Source organism: Erithacus rubecula, assembly GCF_903797595.1.
Source record: "Erithacus rubecula genome assembly, chromosome: 6".
In the NCBI taxonomy this organism is placed as follows: Eukaryota; Metazoa; Chordata; class Aves; order Passeriformes; family Muscicapidae; genus Erithacus; species Erithacus rubecula.
Genome location: NC_136688.1, coordinates 55,254,418 through 55,273,845, shown reverse-complemented (window position 1 = coordinate 55,273,845; position 19,428 = coordinate 55,254,418). Strand labels below are relative to the sequence as shown.

The 19,428-nt window shown below is 45.7% G+C and overlaps 1 protein-coding gene across 1 annotated transcript in view; it reads left to right on the top strand.

Annotated features, from left to right (window-relative positions):
• The first annotated feature begins 12,627 nt into the window (after positions 1–12,627).
• PRKCH (protein kinase C eta) overlaps positions 12,628–19,428 on the top strand; it is a 111,081-nt gene continuing 104,280 nt past the window's right edge. Inside the window, exon 1 of the mRNA XM_079309322.1 lies at positions 12,628–13,077. Within this exon, the coding sequence (XP_079165448.1) occupies positions 12,718–13,077 (360 nt within the window). The 5' untranslated portion in view covers positions 12,628–12,717. The remainder of the gene's footprint in view (positions 13,078–19,428) is intronic.

Sequence of the window (19,428 nt, the reverse complement as noted above, 5' to 3'; positions counted from 1 at the left end):
GCCACTGTCCCAGTCAGCAGGGGAATGACAGCCCTGCCCTTCATCTGCTGCTCATTTTGTAAATCAGTTGGGAGAAAGCTCCAGGCACGTATGTAATGCCTCCAGAAGGGAATTTCAGGTTCTGGTTTTGATATCTGCCATCCCACAGGGGCTTGGGGAGCACGTGAAGGTGAATTCATTGCTCTTCTTGCTCGTGTGTAATTTACCTTGGTCAGAGCACATCTTGTGCACGAGGCTCCTGAAATGTTTTACAGGCTGGGCTGTACAGACATAGATCAGAAATGTTCATATCAGTCAAAACCACATCATATAATTTTATGTGAGAAATCTGTCATGGTTTATTTCCCCTTCCCCTTACTCTCCCCCCTCCCCCACAAAATAATGGTAATGGTAATAAAAGAAAAAAAAGACAGAAAGGGTTTGAATGAAATATTAACCACCAACTTTATCTGGACAAGTCTTATAACAGTCACATTTAATGTCATAGACAGACCTTTCTATCATTTTTTCAGACAGACAAGTTCCCCAGGAATGTCAAATGAATTTTAATAATTTCTGCAGTAAGGACAGATGTAAGTACCTGCACATAGGTTTTCCTGGCTCTCACATCAAGTCCAACAGTGCTCAGCTCACAAAGATCCCTTTCAACTTGCTCTTTATATACCAGGGAGGGTTTTAGGCATGTAAAGTAAATTTGTAAGGGGAAATAAAAAAAATTTTTAGACCTCTGAAGAGAAATTTTTTTTGCTATTAACTCAGGATTTTTTCTTTACTTGTTTTAGTACAAAACTACCATGTAAGAGAGCTGGTACCAAAATAGCCAACAGCCCTGTGCTTAGAACAAATGTTCTTCTGCAAACTTTGGATTTTCACCTTGGTCAGAATGAGAGTGCCCAGCCTGCTGACCTTTCTCTGCTGACCAAAATGCCACACTGGGATTCCCCCCTGGGAACTGGGTAGAAACAAGCACCTTCCACTGGAATTGTTCAATCCATTTAGTTGAACAGTTCTCTTCTGCCCTACTGTTCATGCTTCTTCCACAGTGTTTGCACTGAGGAACCTCAGTTCTGTTACCATCCTAACATTTCCTTCATGACTCAATCCCATTACAGGACTGACACTGGCAGTGACTCTGGGTATTCACATAAACACCATTTTCATTGGATTGAGGCTGTGGAAAGATCCCAGTTTGGTAGAAAGGAAAAGCCAGAACTTGCACCAATATGATGCAGAATGGGAGGAGTTGGAGTTGGAGTCGGAGTTGGAGTTGGAGTTGGAGTTGGAGTTGGAGTTGGAGTTGGAGTTTCAGTTTGCTGCTGTATTGTCACTCCTGGATGGAGTTGCATGAATTCCAGGATGACATCCCTAATCTGGATGGAAAGCTGCCCACTAAATCCCTCTGAGCTTCCCCTAGAACATGGCAGGTGCAGACTTAGCCACCAGTCTCTGAGGATATGGGAGGTACTGGAACAGGCAGAGTTTGAAGCTCTGGGGTACATTTTCCTTTGAAAAATTGAAAAGAGGTGGCATTTCCAAATATTTGGTTCCTTTTGCAAGGTCACAGTTTAGGTTAATGTTTACTCATGCTCAGTGAGTAAACATTTCCTGTTTAGTTTAGCTGAAGCAGGACTGGGGGGCTGGCTTTCAGAAGAGCTGTGCATCCATGTCTGCATCCTGGGAGGAAAAACCCAAAGTGTGGGGAAATCAGGGCACACTATGGGCACAGAACATCTGAGACAGTGGGAGCCAAGCACAGGGACCCTGCAGGGGAGCTGGGTGTCCTGGTCCTGGCTCTGTCCCATTTGCAGTAGTCTCAGGCCACCATTTGTCCCCTCTTTGGTCTGTTTTCTTTCCTCCCTTATGCACTGTGTGTGTGGGACAAGCTGTGTGTTTCTTCCTAGGTGTTCACCCAGTTCCTGGTACAGGGCAGCCCTATGCTTATTCCACTCCCTTAAGGCACCACTAAAAAGCAAATAATGTGAGAGATCTGAACATTTTTGCTCATATGTGTTTAATAAGATTAAATACGTATTTTAAATGTGAGCTCCTGCAGGTCTCCTGGGTTTTTTTCATTTACACCCCAGAGTAATTTTCGTGTTTGATTGCACAGGAGGCTTTAACATTTATGTCCCTGGAAGAGGCAGGAGCTGGTAGTTGAAAGCACAGCCCTGTGCTGCTCAGTGCAGCCCCAGCCTGCCCAGGGGGCTGCTCTAACTAACCAGAATCAAATTAAAGTGCATCATAAAATTACAGCATGCTTTTCTGTAAAGTTTTATTTTTACTTTCCTGGGCCTGGCCTTTCATTAGGAGCAGTGCTCAGCAGAGTTCCCTGTGGGCTGAGGGTACCCTCTAGAGGAACAGGCACTGCCAGCAGTGAAACACAGGGATGCTCTTCTTTCCCAGAGGCTTTTTTAAAGGCTGATGAGAAATTAGGGAATATGAAATGCTGATTCTGGATCCTGCCCATTTGTGCAGCTCACTCTGTGCAAGGGTGACAGGGTGCAGGAGGTTTTATGGGTCACATTTAAAGGGAGATGTGTGCTTCTTCAATCCTCCCAAAATCTGGGTGTGTGGCTCCCAGGCCTGGTGGGAATGGTGCAGTGCAAAGAGGGTCACAACACTTGGTGTTTCCTCCTGTGCATAGTGCTGGCAGAGAATCATTTAGGTTGGAAAAGGCCTTTGAGATCATCAAATCCAACCATTGTCCCAGCACTGCCAAGCCCACCACTCATCCATGCTCCCAAGTGCCACAGTGAAAAGTTTTTTGAACACTTACAGGGATTGTTAATATTATTCCACCATTTCCCTAAACAGACTCTTTAGGGCAGTTTGACCACCTTTTCAGTGAAGAAATTGTTCCTAATATCCAATCTAATTTCCTCTGGTGAGGCCATTTCCTTTTGTCCTGTCCCTGTTCCCTTGAACAGAGCCTGGCCCCCACCTGGCTGTCCCCTCCTGTCAGGGAGTTGTGCAGAGCCACAAGGTTCCCCCTGAGCCTCCTTTTCTCCAGGCTGAGCCCCTCCAGCTCCCTCAGCTGCTCCTCATCAGATCTGCACTCCAGATCCTTCCCCAGCTCTGTTCCTTTCTCTGCACCAGCCCCTCAATGTCTTTCTTGTGAGGATCCCAAAACTGACCCCAGGACTCGAGGTGTGGCCATGGTGGTCCCCTCAAGGCTTGTTCTCCAGGCTTTTGGGATCATGCAGGCTGACATGGCATTCAGGCTGTCAGTTCTGTCAGTCTGGCCAGTCCTGCTGGGAAAATTGCTGTCCACTGTCCATGGAATGGGGTAGGTCTTCCTAAAATGAAGCCCCACAACATGGGAGCAAAAGGAATTCTTTGTTATCTGAATTTTTGCAGCTTTTCCCTTTTCATAGGGATCAATCCCCAGGTGAATTTCTCTTCACCCCCAAACAATTGAAAGGAGTGACTTTTGTGAGCAAGGGAATGGCAGCACAGCTGATTTCTTAAAGAATGATGGAGAATCTGTCAGTATCTAACGACAGCACAACATGTATGCAAAATAATGTTTCTGTTCCATTGCAATCTCATTTCAAATGCTTGAGATTTATATTCCTGTTGCCTTACCTTATGGCAGTAGTTCAGTGGCTCCTGCTTGGTTTGAAAACAAAAGAGGCAGCTCCATCTAGAGGTCTGTGACAAGGGAAGAAACCCTGGTTTTCATGGCTCTGCTCTTAGGAGCTCCTGTTGATGCAGTGTTGTGTGCTTTCTCCTGTTCAGCATGGCTTTTCCTTCTGGTTTCTAAATGTTTTGTAAGTTCTAGGATTTTTGGAGCAAGGTCTTGAAGTTTCAGAGCAATCCTGAGTTATTCTTATTTCCCCAGCTTGTTCAGAGTGAGCTGCAGCTCAGCAAGAGCATCCCTATGTGGAGTTTGCTGCCTGTGTGCAGAATTTGGGACAAAAATGGGATGGTCAGGCAGGTCCTGAGCATAGTTTCTCCCTGATTCTTTACAGACATTTGAGAATTTCTCAATGCAGTATGAGAGAGGACTGAGCTCAAGCCTGCACTGGTATTTTCTGGCTGAGTGCACACTGATCCCAAAGAAGAGGAGTATCACTGTGGGAACCACCATGGAGTGGGGATGGGGACATGCAGGAAACTTTTACCCATAGCTGTGCACCAACACAAGTGTTATTTTAAGTAATTAGGAATCTAACACTCTGACTCAAAGGGTCCTTGGGATGGCATCTCCATATCCCAGAGCTCTTGTGCTTTACTGAGATTTTAAAGATCTTAGTAAAATACATACAGAGCTTTTTTTCTTCCTCTCAGTGATGATTAAAGCAAAAACACAGAGATGCATCCCCTGCACAGCACACCCCAGAGTGCAGCCCTGCCACAACACTGCAGTGCTGTGCTGGGGGTTGTGTTGGAGTTTGGTTCTGAATCAAGAGGAGAGTTCTTTGTAATGGACTGAAGAATAAAAATCAATATTCCTTAGATGGAATTCAAAGATTAATAATGCCCAATACCTTCTATTTATTTTTCTTCTGGTCATCCAGTCCAGGTATTTTTTCCCTTCTCCATTTGAGCATCCTTCATCATCATTATATTCTCCATCATGTACTTTCATTAGAATACTTTTAACTCCATTATTTCTAACCCTTTCCTGCTGCTTTTCAACTTTTATCTGTACTATAGGTATTGAAGATGACAGATCTTGTGGTTACTAGAAAATGTACAGATAAATACAAATTATTGCTCAATGCCTGCGTTTCAGTAGAACAGAATTCAGCTCTTGAAACGAAAAAAGAAAATCAAATTCTTGGCAGATGGGACTTTGTTCTAATGAGAAAAAAGAAATTTTATGAGAGACATGGCAGGAAACTCAAAGATCAGGCTCAGCCTTGACTGAAAAAAGAACTTTGAGAGTTTGTTGATCCTTTGCCAGTGTTAAAGGAGTCAATTCAGTTAAGTGTTCTTAGCTAATATAATGAGTCTGCAACATGTAGTCATAATAGCCCCATAACATTAATACTTTTTTTTTTCCTCCTCTTTAGTCTGCTTAGTGTTAAACAATGTCTACTATTGTTTTAGCTCAGCTCATAGCTCAGTCCTTGGAACACTTAAAAAAAATGCAAAGTTAAATTATTCAAGAAAATAACAACACCCTACTTCTTAAGGAATAACTTTAACATTAGATAAACACTGTAGTGAGCAAGGCCATCTTTAACTAGATCAGGTTGCTCAGAGCCCCATCCAACCTGACCTTGAATGTCCCCAGGGATGGGACACCCACAGCCTCTCTGTGTCAGTGCTTAACCACCCTTGTTGTAAAAAACGTCTTTCTTACACCTGATCTAAATCAACCCTCTTTCAGTTTAAAACCATTACTCTTATTACAAGAGGGGCTACTAAAAGTTTGTCCCCATCTGTCTTCCAAGCCCTCTTTAGGTACTAAAAAGTCTCCCTGGAGCCTTTTCTTCTCCAGGCTGAACAGCCCCAGCTCTCTCAGCCTTTCCTCACAGCAGAGGAGCTCCAGCCCTCTGAGCATCTTCATGTTTCCAGCAGTTCCATGTCCTTCCTGTGCTGGGGATCCCAGAGCTGGATGCAGCTCTCCAGGTGGGCAAAGACTCTGGGGTCTCTTCAGTGTTTGAACAGTACTGATGTTCCTCATGGAAAATCCTGGGATTTATGATGTTCTGAGCTGACCAGAAGCTGAAAGCAGCTGAGATGCTCTTTTATTCTACCCCATTTCCAAAAGGTAAAGAGAATGCACACACCTGACAGTCTGGGGCCATTCCCAGCAAGCCTCTGCTGTTTAAAGGCATAAGGTGCACATCCTTGGGCTTCTCAAGCACTTCTGAATTTCTTGTCCAACTGGTTCTGTTGCACAACATGTCAGCACGTGCTGGCTTGGGAAAGAGGGTAGGAAGGAAGTTGTTATCAGGAGCTGATAGGAGGGAAGCTGTATCCCAAGTGCTTGTTTATAGGCAGGAGCAGATAAGCTGACTCATATCTCTGAGTCCCCAGCACTACAACATCCCCAGGCTCACACCACATGAGACACAGGCATGGGCACACACAAGAGGCTTTAATCCCTGCCCCAGGGATGACAGGAGCACTTTTGAATCCTTGGCTGTACAAACCAGCAGTGTCTGGAGCCTGTTCTTAGCAAAATCTCCCACCTTTTTCCTCTTGATGTTGGATCCATTGGCTGCTACAGCATCTGAATGGGTTTGCAGGTAGTGCTGGGCTGATGTAATTTGAACAAATTTGAAGACCATGCTTGTCCTCTGAGCACTTTCTGTGTAGTGAAACCATGATAAGATCCCATTTCACAAGCCAAACAGGAAGAGGGTTGGTGAGGCATCTCCAGTGCAATGGTGAATCACTTTACTTGGAGTGTGACCTCTCCTCTGCAGAGAGTTAAGCATCACATGTGCCACCAAAACCCTTGCTGCTTGTGGCCCTATCTGATTGATCCAAGCCTTTAGTGATCAGGTTGGATCACCTAAACCAGGTGTTCCTCTGCAGGAGAGAACAACTTTAAAAGTACCATTAATAACTGAAATGGTTGGAAAAGACCAACAGCTCAGAAATTGAGTTATTCCAACACCATTAAATATACTCAACCACTCAGAGGGTAAAGCACAGTCATTTCACAGATCTCCACCTCTGAAGTGCTGATAGTTGTCTTGCAACACTGGCTGGGTCTAGCACTGACTGGAGGGAGGCTGGAAGATCCTGTTCCCAAAGAGCACTAACAACATATTTCTGGGTGTCTCCTCCCTCATTTGTGTACCATGGCACTGCAGGTTGGAGAACACTGCTCAGTCTGCTCCATGAAAGCCACTTCCATGACAGCTGCTGCCAGCCCTTCATGGCATTTTGACACTGGTGTTGTTTTTCCATTGCTTTGAACTGCAAAATGGGGAAGAAAGCAGAGAGAAAAGTGGATCAGAGGTCTTCAGCATTCAAAATGTGGAAGGAAAGGCTTTTCATATCTCACTAACACTGGGCAATATTCCTCACATGCAGGCATTTGCAAGATTGTGGCTCTAAGCTTATTTGTAAGACACAAAGCCAGAAGAGAACTGTGCAATTATCTGGACTAAATGTTAATGAAGACAGAAAACATTCATCCTTAGTTGATGCATCAGTTCCCACGAAGAGGAAGTAAAAGACATTTTAAAACTTGAATGCTGGATTTCAGTAGATTAGAAAGAGAGAACCATGAATGAAGCAGATTTTCCAGCCTCCTACGTGCACATTACTGGATCTGTTACTTAAATCCCATTATTACATATGCAGGTGGAAGCTGCTGCCCAACAAAAAACCACAGAAAAATCAGGAAAGCAGAGGGCACTGCAGCTGCCTGGTGCCTCAGAGCTCTGTGGTTCAGAGGAGAGGTTTGCTGGGCTCAGGGTAAGGGGCTGGCATGTGAACTGAGTGTCCACTTGGATGCCTTGAACCCATTTCTGAGAGCGTCTGTCATGTTTGGGAACAAGTGAGAAACTAAATTATAAATAATAGAGCAAGACTGCTGGGAAAGAAATAGACCCCAGTAAACCAGAACAATCAGTTTGTTCTCCAGTGTTTCCTGTACAAGTAATAAAATCTAATAACTGAGTTGCTGTTAACAGTTAATGACCACTGCATTTGTTAATGGACCCAGACAAATGAGAGCAGTTTAATACAACAAACAGGCCATTAGCTCTATTAATGGTTGGCTTGTAGGAGTTAGTGCTCTTATAAACTATATTCTGCAGTTTATAATACCAGCACTTTATAAAATGACCTGGTGTTTTCCAAAAAATAAAAAATAATAAGGATCAGGTGAGCTACAATTTAGTAGTGGAAAATCAGTATTCATGGCAACTAGGAAAAGCTGATATTAGGCTACAATCTCTTTTTCTGTTTTGCACTGGAATAAATCAGGATCAACAGTAAACATGCAAACCGGGACTGATTCTTATATAGCTTAAATGAGTGGCAGCTTTGCTTTTCACTTCAGTGAGTTTTGGATTGATCCCATAATTATTATCATTAGACAGAAATTTGATCTTTTTTTTTTTTCCTTCTTCCTAGACCACAAATGATTCCACATATGGAGTATTCAGTCTTCACCAGCTGTCATTGTTTAAAGCAGTCTTATAGAAAGAACTATAAAAGGGAAGTGGTATAAATAGACTAAAATTAATACAGGAACAAAATAGAGTTAGTTCCTACTTCAATTGCCTCTATAGTTCTCTTAATTTTTGTACTTTTATAGTGCATTTAGCTGCAGTTTCAGTTACAAAAAGTGTCACTGGCACTTTTTTGCAATGGTAGTTGTTTAAGACAAAATTCTTCCATTGCTTTACAGACTCTCTGCTGAATGTAACCAGTGTCTGGTAGAAATTTAATGTGGAGCAATTTAAGACTGCCCTTAACTTGCCAAATGAGGATGATACTAAATTATTACAGAATTACAGTTTGGTAGGGAAAAGAAATGAAGATTTTTACAGGGTGCATGAATGGGCTCTAATTTGGTTTATCTGCAGTGTGAGATGAGGCCAGACTTAAATCATAATATTACAACAGGACTTGGCCAAGCTCTTTGGCTTTGTTTGTGGAGCTGAACTAGAAGTTTTTCAGACAAATTCCCAAAAACATAAGAGAGAAGTTACATAAACTTATCCTTAAGGTTACTGTGACCTGAAAGAAGAATGCAGGAGAAAACTTAAGAGAGTTGTTCCCATCTTTGACCATCACCCACCTGCAGGGAATGGTGTCTAAGCCAGCCTCAGGAGGTAATTCTTCAGTTTTTATCTTAGATATGGAAACTACAGTTCAGAGGAACTGTGCTCACTGTGTCCCTCCTAGATCCATCATACCTCAGCCATGCTGCTCCATGTCCTTCCTGTTTATTCCTTTCAGCTGGCAATTTGTGGTTTAAGAGTTTCCTGGGCCAGGGTTTATCTCATGATCAGTAGCCACTATTAAATCTATCCTCCATTAACACCTAGTCCTGAATAAGGCTGTTCGTATTTCTGGCCTCAGTTTTTTGCAATGAACTCCAAATTATAACTATGCATTCTGTGAAATGCATTTGCTTCTGTATGTTTTTAAACCTCTGACCTCAAAACAATTGTAAGTGTCCTTTAGGTCTTGGCTGGGAAAGAATGAAAAATCCTTTCCCATTCATACAGCTCATGTGGTTTATGATTGCACAGATCTTGCTCATATTTTCCTTTTCATTCATTCTTTCCCAGACTTAGAAATATCAAGCAGGGCAGTCTCTTCCCCTTCACAGCCTTGTTTTATGCCTTTCATCACCTTTGTCATCTTTTTCTGTGCCTTTCTGAGATCTATTCTGCATTTTTTGAGATGGAGGGAGCAGCAGGCTTGCACACAATAAATGGTACAAGTGTGTCATTTATACAGTGTCTGAGTGACAGTTTTGGGATTGCTGTCAGTTGTTTCAAACAATTACAAATAGTCTGCTTGTCTTTTTGATTGTTGGTGAGCTCTGAGCTGTTTTATTTTTTTTTTCCAAGGGGTTTTCTACTACTATGCTAAAAGCTTCTCCTAGAGTGGCAAGTTAATAAGATTGCCAGGCTTGTTTATCCTGTAATTTACCCATAATTCAGATTGCACTGCCTTTCTGCTTTATTTTCTAATTGTTGCCACTGTGTGTCTCCCACCACTCTGCTGCTCAGGCACACCAGGAGCTGTGTTCACTCTTCCCAGTGGGTTCCTTGGGCAGCTCTGTGTCACAGGCTGACTGCTCAGGGAACCATCCAGCCTGGCAGGAAGAGCTCAGCCTCCCTGAGCACTGGAGGGCACAGAATGAATCACCCTGCCATGCCTGCTCTCCCAGCTCCTGCTGAGGAAAGGAAGAGGATCCACACTCCTGCTGACCTGTCTGGCCCCCAGAGCTCTGCAAGGAGGATCAATGCAGCCATCTGCAGATGGTGCAGCTGCATTCAGCCTTGCAAGGTCATGGTGTGCAGGGATGTGCTGATTCTTGGAAGAAAATACCTAACTGGGGATGTTTTTGCAGTGCATGGATGTCTGGAGAGTGGGCAGGGTAGGTGCTGACTTCATGTCGCTGCTCAGTTCTCTTTGAGAACAGGACATTTGGGCTTTGGCTGGGAGCTCACAACAGGGGTGTGTTCAGATGCTGTTTGAGATGATCTGTTCCAGACTGGTTTGAGTGGATAAACAAAATTAATTAGATTCACATCATATGAGTCCACAGGATTGATTTTCTCCTGCAGCAGAAAACTGGCTTGCCCTGCTGTTCACCAGAAATACTTACAACTGTGGCTCACCTGCTTTTTCCCATAGGTTTTACAATACTTGCTAGGTTTATTTGCAGACTGGGTAGAGGAATCATGTTATCCCATGAGATTCCAGTGAACCACTGTATAGAAAAAGTCCTTGAAGTCCTCATTCCTATTGCTATTATAGATGAAACTCTAGCATGGCAAGATACTTCACTGTGATTAAACAGAGGAAATGGCACTGTCTGAGCCTTTAACCAGCAGATTTTTGTCTTCTCCCTGTTTCTGACAGTGAATATATGAGCCAGCCATTACTTGTAACAAGTAATTCCTGGGATGGCTTTCATCTCTGCCTGCTCAGGAAACTGAGTGAAAGGTAAAGAAACATTCTGACAGTACTATGGCAGTCTGTGATTGTAATTCATGTTCATCTCTTAAATATAGTCTCCTAGTGGCAAACATTCTTCACTGCTATTGCACGGAGCCCTTTGAAAGGGCTCTAAGCAAAGTAAAATCTATATTTGATGATCTGGAATTTAGAATGAGTGCTCCAGCCTTTCTAAGGCCTTCAGCCTTATCCTTTGGGCACACATGCTGGGTGCTTTAAAGTTTAGGCTGTCTTTAAACCTTGTCTGCAGCCCTGAGTGAGTCCTGGTGAAGTTTTCTAAGAACTCTGGGAAGTCCATGATGGTCAGTTTGGATTCTGCCCTGGCTTCAAGGGACAGCTCATGACTAGGAAGGACAGAAGTGGTGAAAGGACAAAATAACAGATATTGGTGCTCTTACAATGGTAAATGAAGGACTTTTTTATTTTATGGTGTCATGAAAGAAGTGGTGAATCCAGACACAAAAGCAGTAGAAGATATACATCTGATAAAAAGAAACATTTATTTCTGACCAGCTCACTGCTGTGCGAGTCTGGAATCCAAGAAGATTAAAACCAGGGAAAATAAAATTACCTAGAAAGACCACAGCTAATGCTAAAATGCTTTTCAGAAAGAACATCAACACAAAAATCCTAATTCTGCCAGTCTTGTATGAGAAGAGAGTACTCTGTGTTTACCTGGCTATACCTGCTGTTGAAAGATCTAGAGCCAGTCACTCCTGGAAATAAAATCCCAGAACCTGGGATTGCAATTTCTAAAACTAAGCCTGTATTCCTCCTCAGGATGAGCTGTCCTAACCAAACTGAAAAAAAAAAAACCCCATAACATTTATCTTCTCCAGTTAATAGTGACAGAGCAGGAAACTTGAAAGCCTTGAAAGGAGACCTGTCAGAAATCTGATTTAAGAGTCTACAAGTTTTTCTGGCAGAACAGTTGCTTCCATGTGAGGAGAGATCACTTTACTGAACCTGTTCCACCTGCTCTCTCCAGAGGAGGCAATCAGAGACAACCTGCTCTGTCTCAGGCTTGGTAGGTGCTCCAATGAAACTTGGAGTTCTAGAAGAAAACAACGTGGAGAAGGGGCAAGGGAGAAAACAGAATGGGAGAAAACAGTCTGCTAGAGAATGAGAAAGATAGCAGAGGTGAGGTGAGAGGAGTGGGCTGGAAAAGAAAAGTAAGAAATACACGAAAAAAAAGGCTGCAAGCTGTCAGCCAGCCTTGCCACCATCCACTGTGGTAGGGTCACTCAAAGGACCGCATCTCAGGGACTACAACCTGATTCAGACGACGCCGGCTGAACAATGCCACCGGGAAGGCAGGATTTCATTGTTCCCCACTCAGCTCACGCCGCTTTGCTGCGAAATCTGCGAAGCAATTACAGCTAATTAAATCCCGCCTTTATTAAGTGCGATCAAACCCCCGAAGAAACCCACCCCAAAACCAACCGAGCGCCAGGCGCGTTAATCACCCTCAATTAACCCCCGAACGGCGGAGCTGCTACAATCTGGCAAAGCCAGCGCATCCCTGCGCTGTGAGCGCACGTTCCCCCGCCGAGAGCTGCGGGAAAAAAGGAGGGAGAGGTGCGGGAAGGGAGAAGGGAGCGGTGCGGGAAGAAAGGAGGGAGCGGTGCGGACGCAGCGCTGCTCGTCTCCCCGCGCAGCCCCAGCCCTTCCCGGCGGTGCTGACCAGGGAAGCCCCTCGGGGTGTGTGTCCCGGGGCTGTGCTGTCTCTGCGGGCCGCACCTGGGCGGCAGCGGGACGGGCAGAGCCGTGCGCTCGTTGCTCTCATTGCGCTCAATGCTCTCGCTGCGCTCCCCGCCCAGCGGCTCCGCGGCTCCTCCCCGCCCGCCGCCCCACGCCCAGGTGTCCCCGAGCCGGATCGCGCCGCTCCCCCGCGGCAGCAGAGCGATACCAGCAGCAATAGCAGCAGCAGCAGCCCGGGCCGGGCGCGGTCCCGGAGCCCCGGCACGGCCCCGGGGCGGGCGCGGTCCCGGTGCCGCCGCCCGGCCCCTGAGGAGGAGCGGCAGGAGGCGCTGGGTGCCTCTCCCGGCGGGAGCGGCTCTGGCTCTCCTCCCGGCTGCCGGCAGCCCCGGGGGCGCGGCCATGTCCGGAGCCATGAAGTTCAGCGGGTACCTGAAGGTGCGCATCGGGGAGGCGGTGGGGCTGCAGCCCACCCGCTGGTCCCTCCGGCACTCGCTCTTCCGCAAGGGCTACCAGCTGCTGGACCCCTATGTCACCGTCAGCGTGGACCAGGTGCGCGTGGGGCAGACCAGCACCAAGCAGAAGACCAACAAACCCACCTACAACGAGGAGTTCTCGGCCACGGTCACCGACGGCCACCAGATCGAGCTCTCCGTCTTCCACGACACCCCCATCGGCTACGATGACTTCGTGGCCAACTGCACCTTGCACTTCCAGGACCTGCTGCGCTCCGCCGCCCCCAGCGACACCTTCGAGGGCTGGGTGAGTACCTGCAGTCCGGAGGAGAAGCCGGGAGAGCTGCCCCGGGAATGAATGAAGGGCACTGGCGGAGCCGGGGCTTGTCCTTGCATGCCTGTGCCGCAGACGCGCAGCCGGTGTGTCTGCAGGTACACAGGTGTGCTCCCTCTCGCATCTCTTTGTGTCCCTCTGCTGCACTTTCGCTCGGGCTGCTGTTCCCCAAGGACCCCAGCTGTCGCAGCTTGAGGGTGGAGGGCTGTGAAGTCTCTCCTCCTCTTTGTGAATGAACGGAGAGAAGACCCGTGATACATTTCTTGCAAACTACACCAGCAAATTCACACAAAGGCGATCCTTCCTCCCTTTGCTCAGCACGCAGAGGCGCACTTGGAGACTCGGATCCCTGGTTGGATGTATTGTTGCCCAGCTCTACACATGCTTGCACAATAGTTTGATGTGTGCATGTGGATTTCTTTGACTTCTTAGCAGAATGGCAGGACTAGTCTTGTGTTTGTTATGTACAGTGCTGCTCTGTGTCAATGCAGTTTCACTCTGAGCTAATTTCAGGTTATTTCCAGGTAAATGTCACTTGTATGCAGCCCAGAGAACCTCATTTATGGATTAGTCCTGATAGTGAGAGAAACAGTACAGGCTCTAAAGTTGTACCTATGCTTTCAATCTTGTAAAGGAGGAGGAGGTGACTGCATTGATCCCAGATGTTAAGTTAATAAAAAAAGGCATTTTTTCTGAGTAGAGAAGGCACAGAAGAGCTGAGAATGTTCAAGGCTGTGATGGGTAGAAACTTTTTGACGCCAAGAAGTTCAGGATGTGCGGTCAGATAACCACCACAATAAAACCAGATGTTGAGGAAGGAGAGCTGACAGTGTAGAGAACAGATAGACATCTTGATCCTATCACTGGGGAGAATGCTGGGACTTTCTGCTCTCAGCCAGTGTCTGTGGCTGAGGTGTGATGCTGCACCTTTGGGGTGATTACAGGCAATGATCAAGAAATGTATATTGGGACCATTTTACTTAGGTACCTTATGGATAGGAGTGGGTTCCTGCACTGGAGATGTTCTGTCTCTAACAGTCCCTGAAGTGGTTTTTGTGTTGGACAGAAGGGTCCCAGCCAGCCCCCCATGGCTCAGCCCCTAGGGAGGCTGGAGTCCTGGTCACACTGGAGCTGGCTACATGTGGGGTGGGACTGCTCTCCTCCAAAGGTGGTGGCCTTGTTTACATTACTAAAATACCTGTCATAATGCTGCTGCTGCTGTGGATACATGGACATTTCTTTCATTTAGTCCATCCTGCAGTGCTGATTTTTAGGGCAGATGCAGACTGGGGCCTGAAATACTCACCTGGTCTTTGGGGAGGGAAAAGTTTCTCATCCTTTCAGAATAGATGTGTTTTATGAACTCCTTTACCTGTGAGCTGGTGGGTTCAATGAGGTGGGAAATCAGTAAATTCTTTTAACTAGATTGATGTAAACTGATTTTATATGTGGGGATGTAGACAGAGGTTAAGAGCTGCTACTCTCCCTTTAAATTAATGTCTGAAACTTACTTACAGCTGGGGTGGATTTTGTAGGGAATGAGCAAATGTTTGTCTTCTGTTGCCTTTCTCTCTCCCCTCCCTTCTGATTTGCTTTGTTAGCATCTCGCATAGCATGCAGCCTGGATCACATGATGACAGGGAACAGCATCTTGCCCTGATAATTTAATATGTCTTGATAAATCCAGCAAGGCTGTCACGGGAGTTTGTGTAATCAGAGGGATAGGAAATGCTGGTTTGTACTAGCCCAAGGTCTGTGAGCTGCTGGCAAAACACCACAAGGAAATGTAGTTGATTTGAAACACCTCCACTCCAAAATCCTTCATTTCTGCCCTTTTTCCATTCCCAAAATAAAAGCACAGAGAGGCAACTAAGGAGTGAGTCAAGTGAGACAAAAATTGGTGAATCCTCCCAAGTTTAACCTGGTTTATGCTTACTTGGCAGTGCATAATTTTTCACTTTGATTTGAAATAGAACTTTTATGTTCACTTTTCAGAGACAAGGAAAACAGTATTTTGGTAAAATCCAAATGGTTAATAACAGGCAAACAGGGCAGTTGGCTGCTTCTCTCCCTGAACTCCCCTCCTGAGAGGGAGCTGTCAGGAATTACCTGTGGCACTCTTGGTGTCAGCTCTCAGGATCATGCTGCTCTGGTTACAAACATGGATTTTCTCCTGCTGAAAAAGAAGAAAAAAAAAAAAGATTAGTTGTAAAACTGGTCAGCAGCTCTTGTGAGAACTGTAGGAAGTTTCAGTGAGAGGTGAGGAGGAGCAGTTGGTGCTTCCCAGATGACTTGCAGGTACATCACTGCAATTATGACCCCAAACACTTATGCAGATGGGGAAGTGTGTGGACATGAGCTGTCTCATCAGTAATGCCTGTACACCTGACTCATCCCACTGGGTGCTGGGACAGTGTTCTCTGTTTATGGTTTGCTTTAAAGTTCATGTTTCAGAGACTTCAAAACTGACCCTTTTCCCCCAGCCAGTTGGGTTGTTTTCCAAAATCTTTCTAGTAAACACATTAGCATTGTCTGCATATCTTCTAATTTGAGTGTTAGTTGTTACACACACTTGACTCATTTTCCACAGATCAAATTTGCAAGAGCTTATTAACTTCAAGATCCTTCTTGCTGTTTCCCCTTTCTTATATTGACTTGTCAGGTTTCAGCAAAGTAGTTTTTATGAACACTGTCAATTAAATGCCATCCTGCCTTAAGTCAGCCACAGCTGAGCATGATCTCCCCAGTGCCATGTTCTGTCTCTGTAGGCATTTGCCTGTGTGGGTGTGAGATTGTGCAAACCTGAATGGTTGCATTTTACACAGGTGTGCATGACCAGGTGCAGGGCAGGAAGGAGCTGAGCTGTTTGCTGGGATTCACATCAGGGCTGAAACTTGCCTCTTGAAAGCATTTAATTTTGCACTAGCCTGTGCTAGGATCTTTTTACTTGATGTATGCACCTTTAAAAGGTATTATCTCCTCTTTGACTGTCTCTGAGTGCAGTATAGAAAACTGTCATAAATCAGTGAAACAAATGGAGTACTCAGTGTAGCTGAAGTGGGAGATGTTTACAATACCTAGAATTATTATGTGAGTTTTATGTAGTAGCTAAAGTAATTTTTAACCTTGGGGAAGCACTCCTTAAGATACTGAATGGCATTGTTACAAGGGAGTCATTTAATAATGATTGTAAAGATTGTTAGTCCCTGGGTGGAGATGCCATAATTTCTAAGACTTTAACAAGGAGAAGAAATTTAAACCTTGATCTTGAAGTAGCAAATCATGAGAGTACAGTGAAGGAAATCACATAACAGATGGGCTATAAGATTAATGAGCCAGTTGCAACTTCCTGATGAGTTTGTTGCCATTTGCTTGTGTGCAGGAAGAGATTAAGACAGTTCTTGTGCTTTCCTTCACTTCAGCTCTTTTGCCTGTATCCTTCCCTATGATTTGTTTCTTTCTTAAGGCAGAAATAATTGTTTTACACCCATATTTATATACAATTGTGTTTGTTAAGGGTTAAAAGATAAGTCATCTCCTCTCCAGAGCATCATGACCATGGCAGAGAGGCAGGGTGCTGCAGGTCACATATGATGTGGTTGCTGCCTCTTTAGACTGCTTGGCTGCAGAGCTCTTCAGGTAGGCTAAAGTTGTTTCAGGAAGCCAAAATACTTTATAACTCTTGACAGAGGATTTTGTGGTGCAGTATTTTGTACCTGTCCAGCTGTAGAGATGAATTAAGCTTGCAGAGCTGGAATAAGTGGTGTCTTTATCCACAGAGCAAGAGCAGGCTGGGGTGAAGTGCTCTTCTGGTGTTTCCATTCACACAGCAGTGATGTGCACAGTGCAGATCTCTGATCTGTGTGAAGGTCACACTGCACATTAATTAGGCTTGAGTAAAATGAGCTCCTTCCCTAAGTTTTTGGAAGCTTTTAAGTTGTTTCTGTAATTGTTCTTACTGATATGCAGTTACTGTGTTGAATAGGGCTTGTGGAGAAAAACACCCACTGTGGAAGGTAAGATGGGTCTGAAAGCAAGCTACTGGAATTCCAGCTTTTCTTTCTTTCCTTTAGCATGAAGTTGTTCTTTGGCCCTATGAACATGCCAGCAGAGCCCTGTGCACCAGGGCCACCTGAGAGTGCCCTGCAGCCTGAAACAAAGGCTGCAATAAATGAGGGGAAATTGTTGCTATTTGTCAGGTGTTCAGTGGTGTGTGGGGGTGTGATGCTAAGAACATTTGTTCTGATGGAGGCAGATGAGACAGCTGTCACCAAGAGCTGCACACATACTGCCCTGTTTCAGCATCAGAACTGGATCTTTTGGGTCCTCCTCCCCATTAGAAGGCCTGGCTGGCAGCTGTGAGAATCTTTGGAGAGCACGGGCACTTTTCTTGAGTGTGTGTTTGGCTGGGAAGATTTGACCCAACATGAGAAGAGCCAGCTTGCAGTGATGGGGGCCAGCAGGGGGGTGAGGCTGGAGCTCATGGCCTGGCTTTGAACTGAGTGCAGCAACATGTGGGTTTGGCTCTCAAGGTTTTCTGGGGGACAGCCATATGTGCAGTGAAGTGACAGTGTTCCTGTCCCCTTCAAAAATGTTGTCACTGCATTTATCTGTGCTGGGGCAGAGCCAGAATTCAGGACAAGGCAGGACAGAGTCCAGGCAATCAGGTGCTGCAGTGACCTGGAGGGAAATGCTCACATGGGTGATGGGCACCCTTTGGGTACTCTTGCAGCAAGAGCAGTGGCAGTCACCTCCAGGTGACTGCAATGATGTACTGGAGTCCTGCATCCCTCCCTGGGACCCCTGATAAAAGAAGAACATGGACTTTTTGGAGGGAGTCCAGAGGAGACCATGAAGATGCTCAAGGGGCTGGAGAACCTCTGCTGTGAGGACAGGCTAAGAGAGCTGGGATTTTCAGCTTGGAGAAGGGAAAAGAGAGGCCCTTGTAGCACCTTCCAGTGCCTAAAGGGTCTGAAAAAGAGGTGGAGAAGGAGTTTTGGCAAAGGCATGGAGAGACAGCAAAAGGGTAATGGCTTTAAACTGATGGAGGAGAGATTTAGATGGGATATAAGGAAGAAGTTTTTTACAATGAGGGTGGCATAGGCTGCCCAGAGAAGCTGTGGATGCCTCATCCTCTTCAAGGTATTCAAGGCCAGGCTGGATTGGGCTTGGAGCAGCCTGGACTGGTGGAAGGAGTCCCTGTGCATGGCAGGGGGTGGGGAATGAGGTGGTCTTTAAGGTCCCTTCTAACCCAAACCATTCTGTGATTCCATCAAGCCCTTGGTGATGTGGTTGGCTGGAGTGGGGGGCTGACTTTGATGCCAGACCTTACATTCCTGCTGATGGTGTTGCTGCTGAAAGCCCTGGCTGGAGTGAGAAGAGGCAGCCAAGGGCTGATGCCCACGTTGCCTTTGGCAATATTGGTCACCCACAGCCCTGGGGAGCTCTTTGCAGAGGGGCTGTGAGCAGGAGAAGGAGGGGACAGCAGGGTGACCACAGCACAAGTGAGCCCAGCACCCCAGGAAACTCTGTCCCCAGCCCTGCAGGCCTTGCCTCACCTTCTTGATGGTTTATATTTAGCTTTTACCACAGGTCTTTTAGTAAAGCACATTTCACCCAGGCTGTCAGAGGCTTTCAGTTTGGAGTATTTTCTGAGTAATGATTTGGTTTCTGGCCATTTTGAGCTTATAGGCAATAAACTCAGCAGAATGGATTGTCAAGGGGGCCATTTGAGCTATTGAAATGCCATTAGAAAGTCTACTGATTTACAGGGTAATTCAATATGAAAAAACATATCCCTTACTGAAGTGAATAAGACTCCCACCCTTTCTTCACAAACTATCAAAGCTCCTTTGATGTTTTAGGCTTTAGCTATTGTGCTTTGCTAATACAGCCAGGAAACTGGGGACCTTTTGTGTAACCATGGAGAAAAAGATGAACAGCAGAGTTACCACATGAAATGAGTTACTGGCAGCTTTTACAAGGATTCTGGATCAGCCATGGCACCTTCTTGCCTACCAGATTTCATCCTATTTAGGCATGCAGTTAAGACATGTCAGACCACGCTGCAAACTTAATTTCTTCTGGAGACAGTGAGCAATCTGTGCTCTGATTGCTTGCTCCACCCCTGTGCTATTTGTGGGGCCGTGCTGGACCAGGCTGGAGCCCTGGGTAACTCACCTGGCGCCGTGTCCTGGTGGAGATCACCATGTGGCTGTTCTTCTCCCAAGCCTTACCCTTTTGCTGGCTGGTTTTGAGGGAAAGACCTGCTTTACAATACTGATATCAAAGATAAATGTGTATCTGAAACAAAGAGCATCCAGA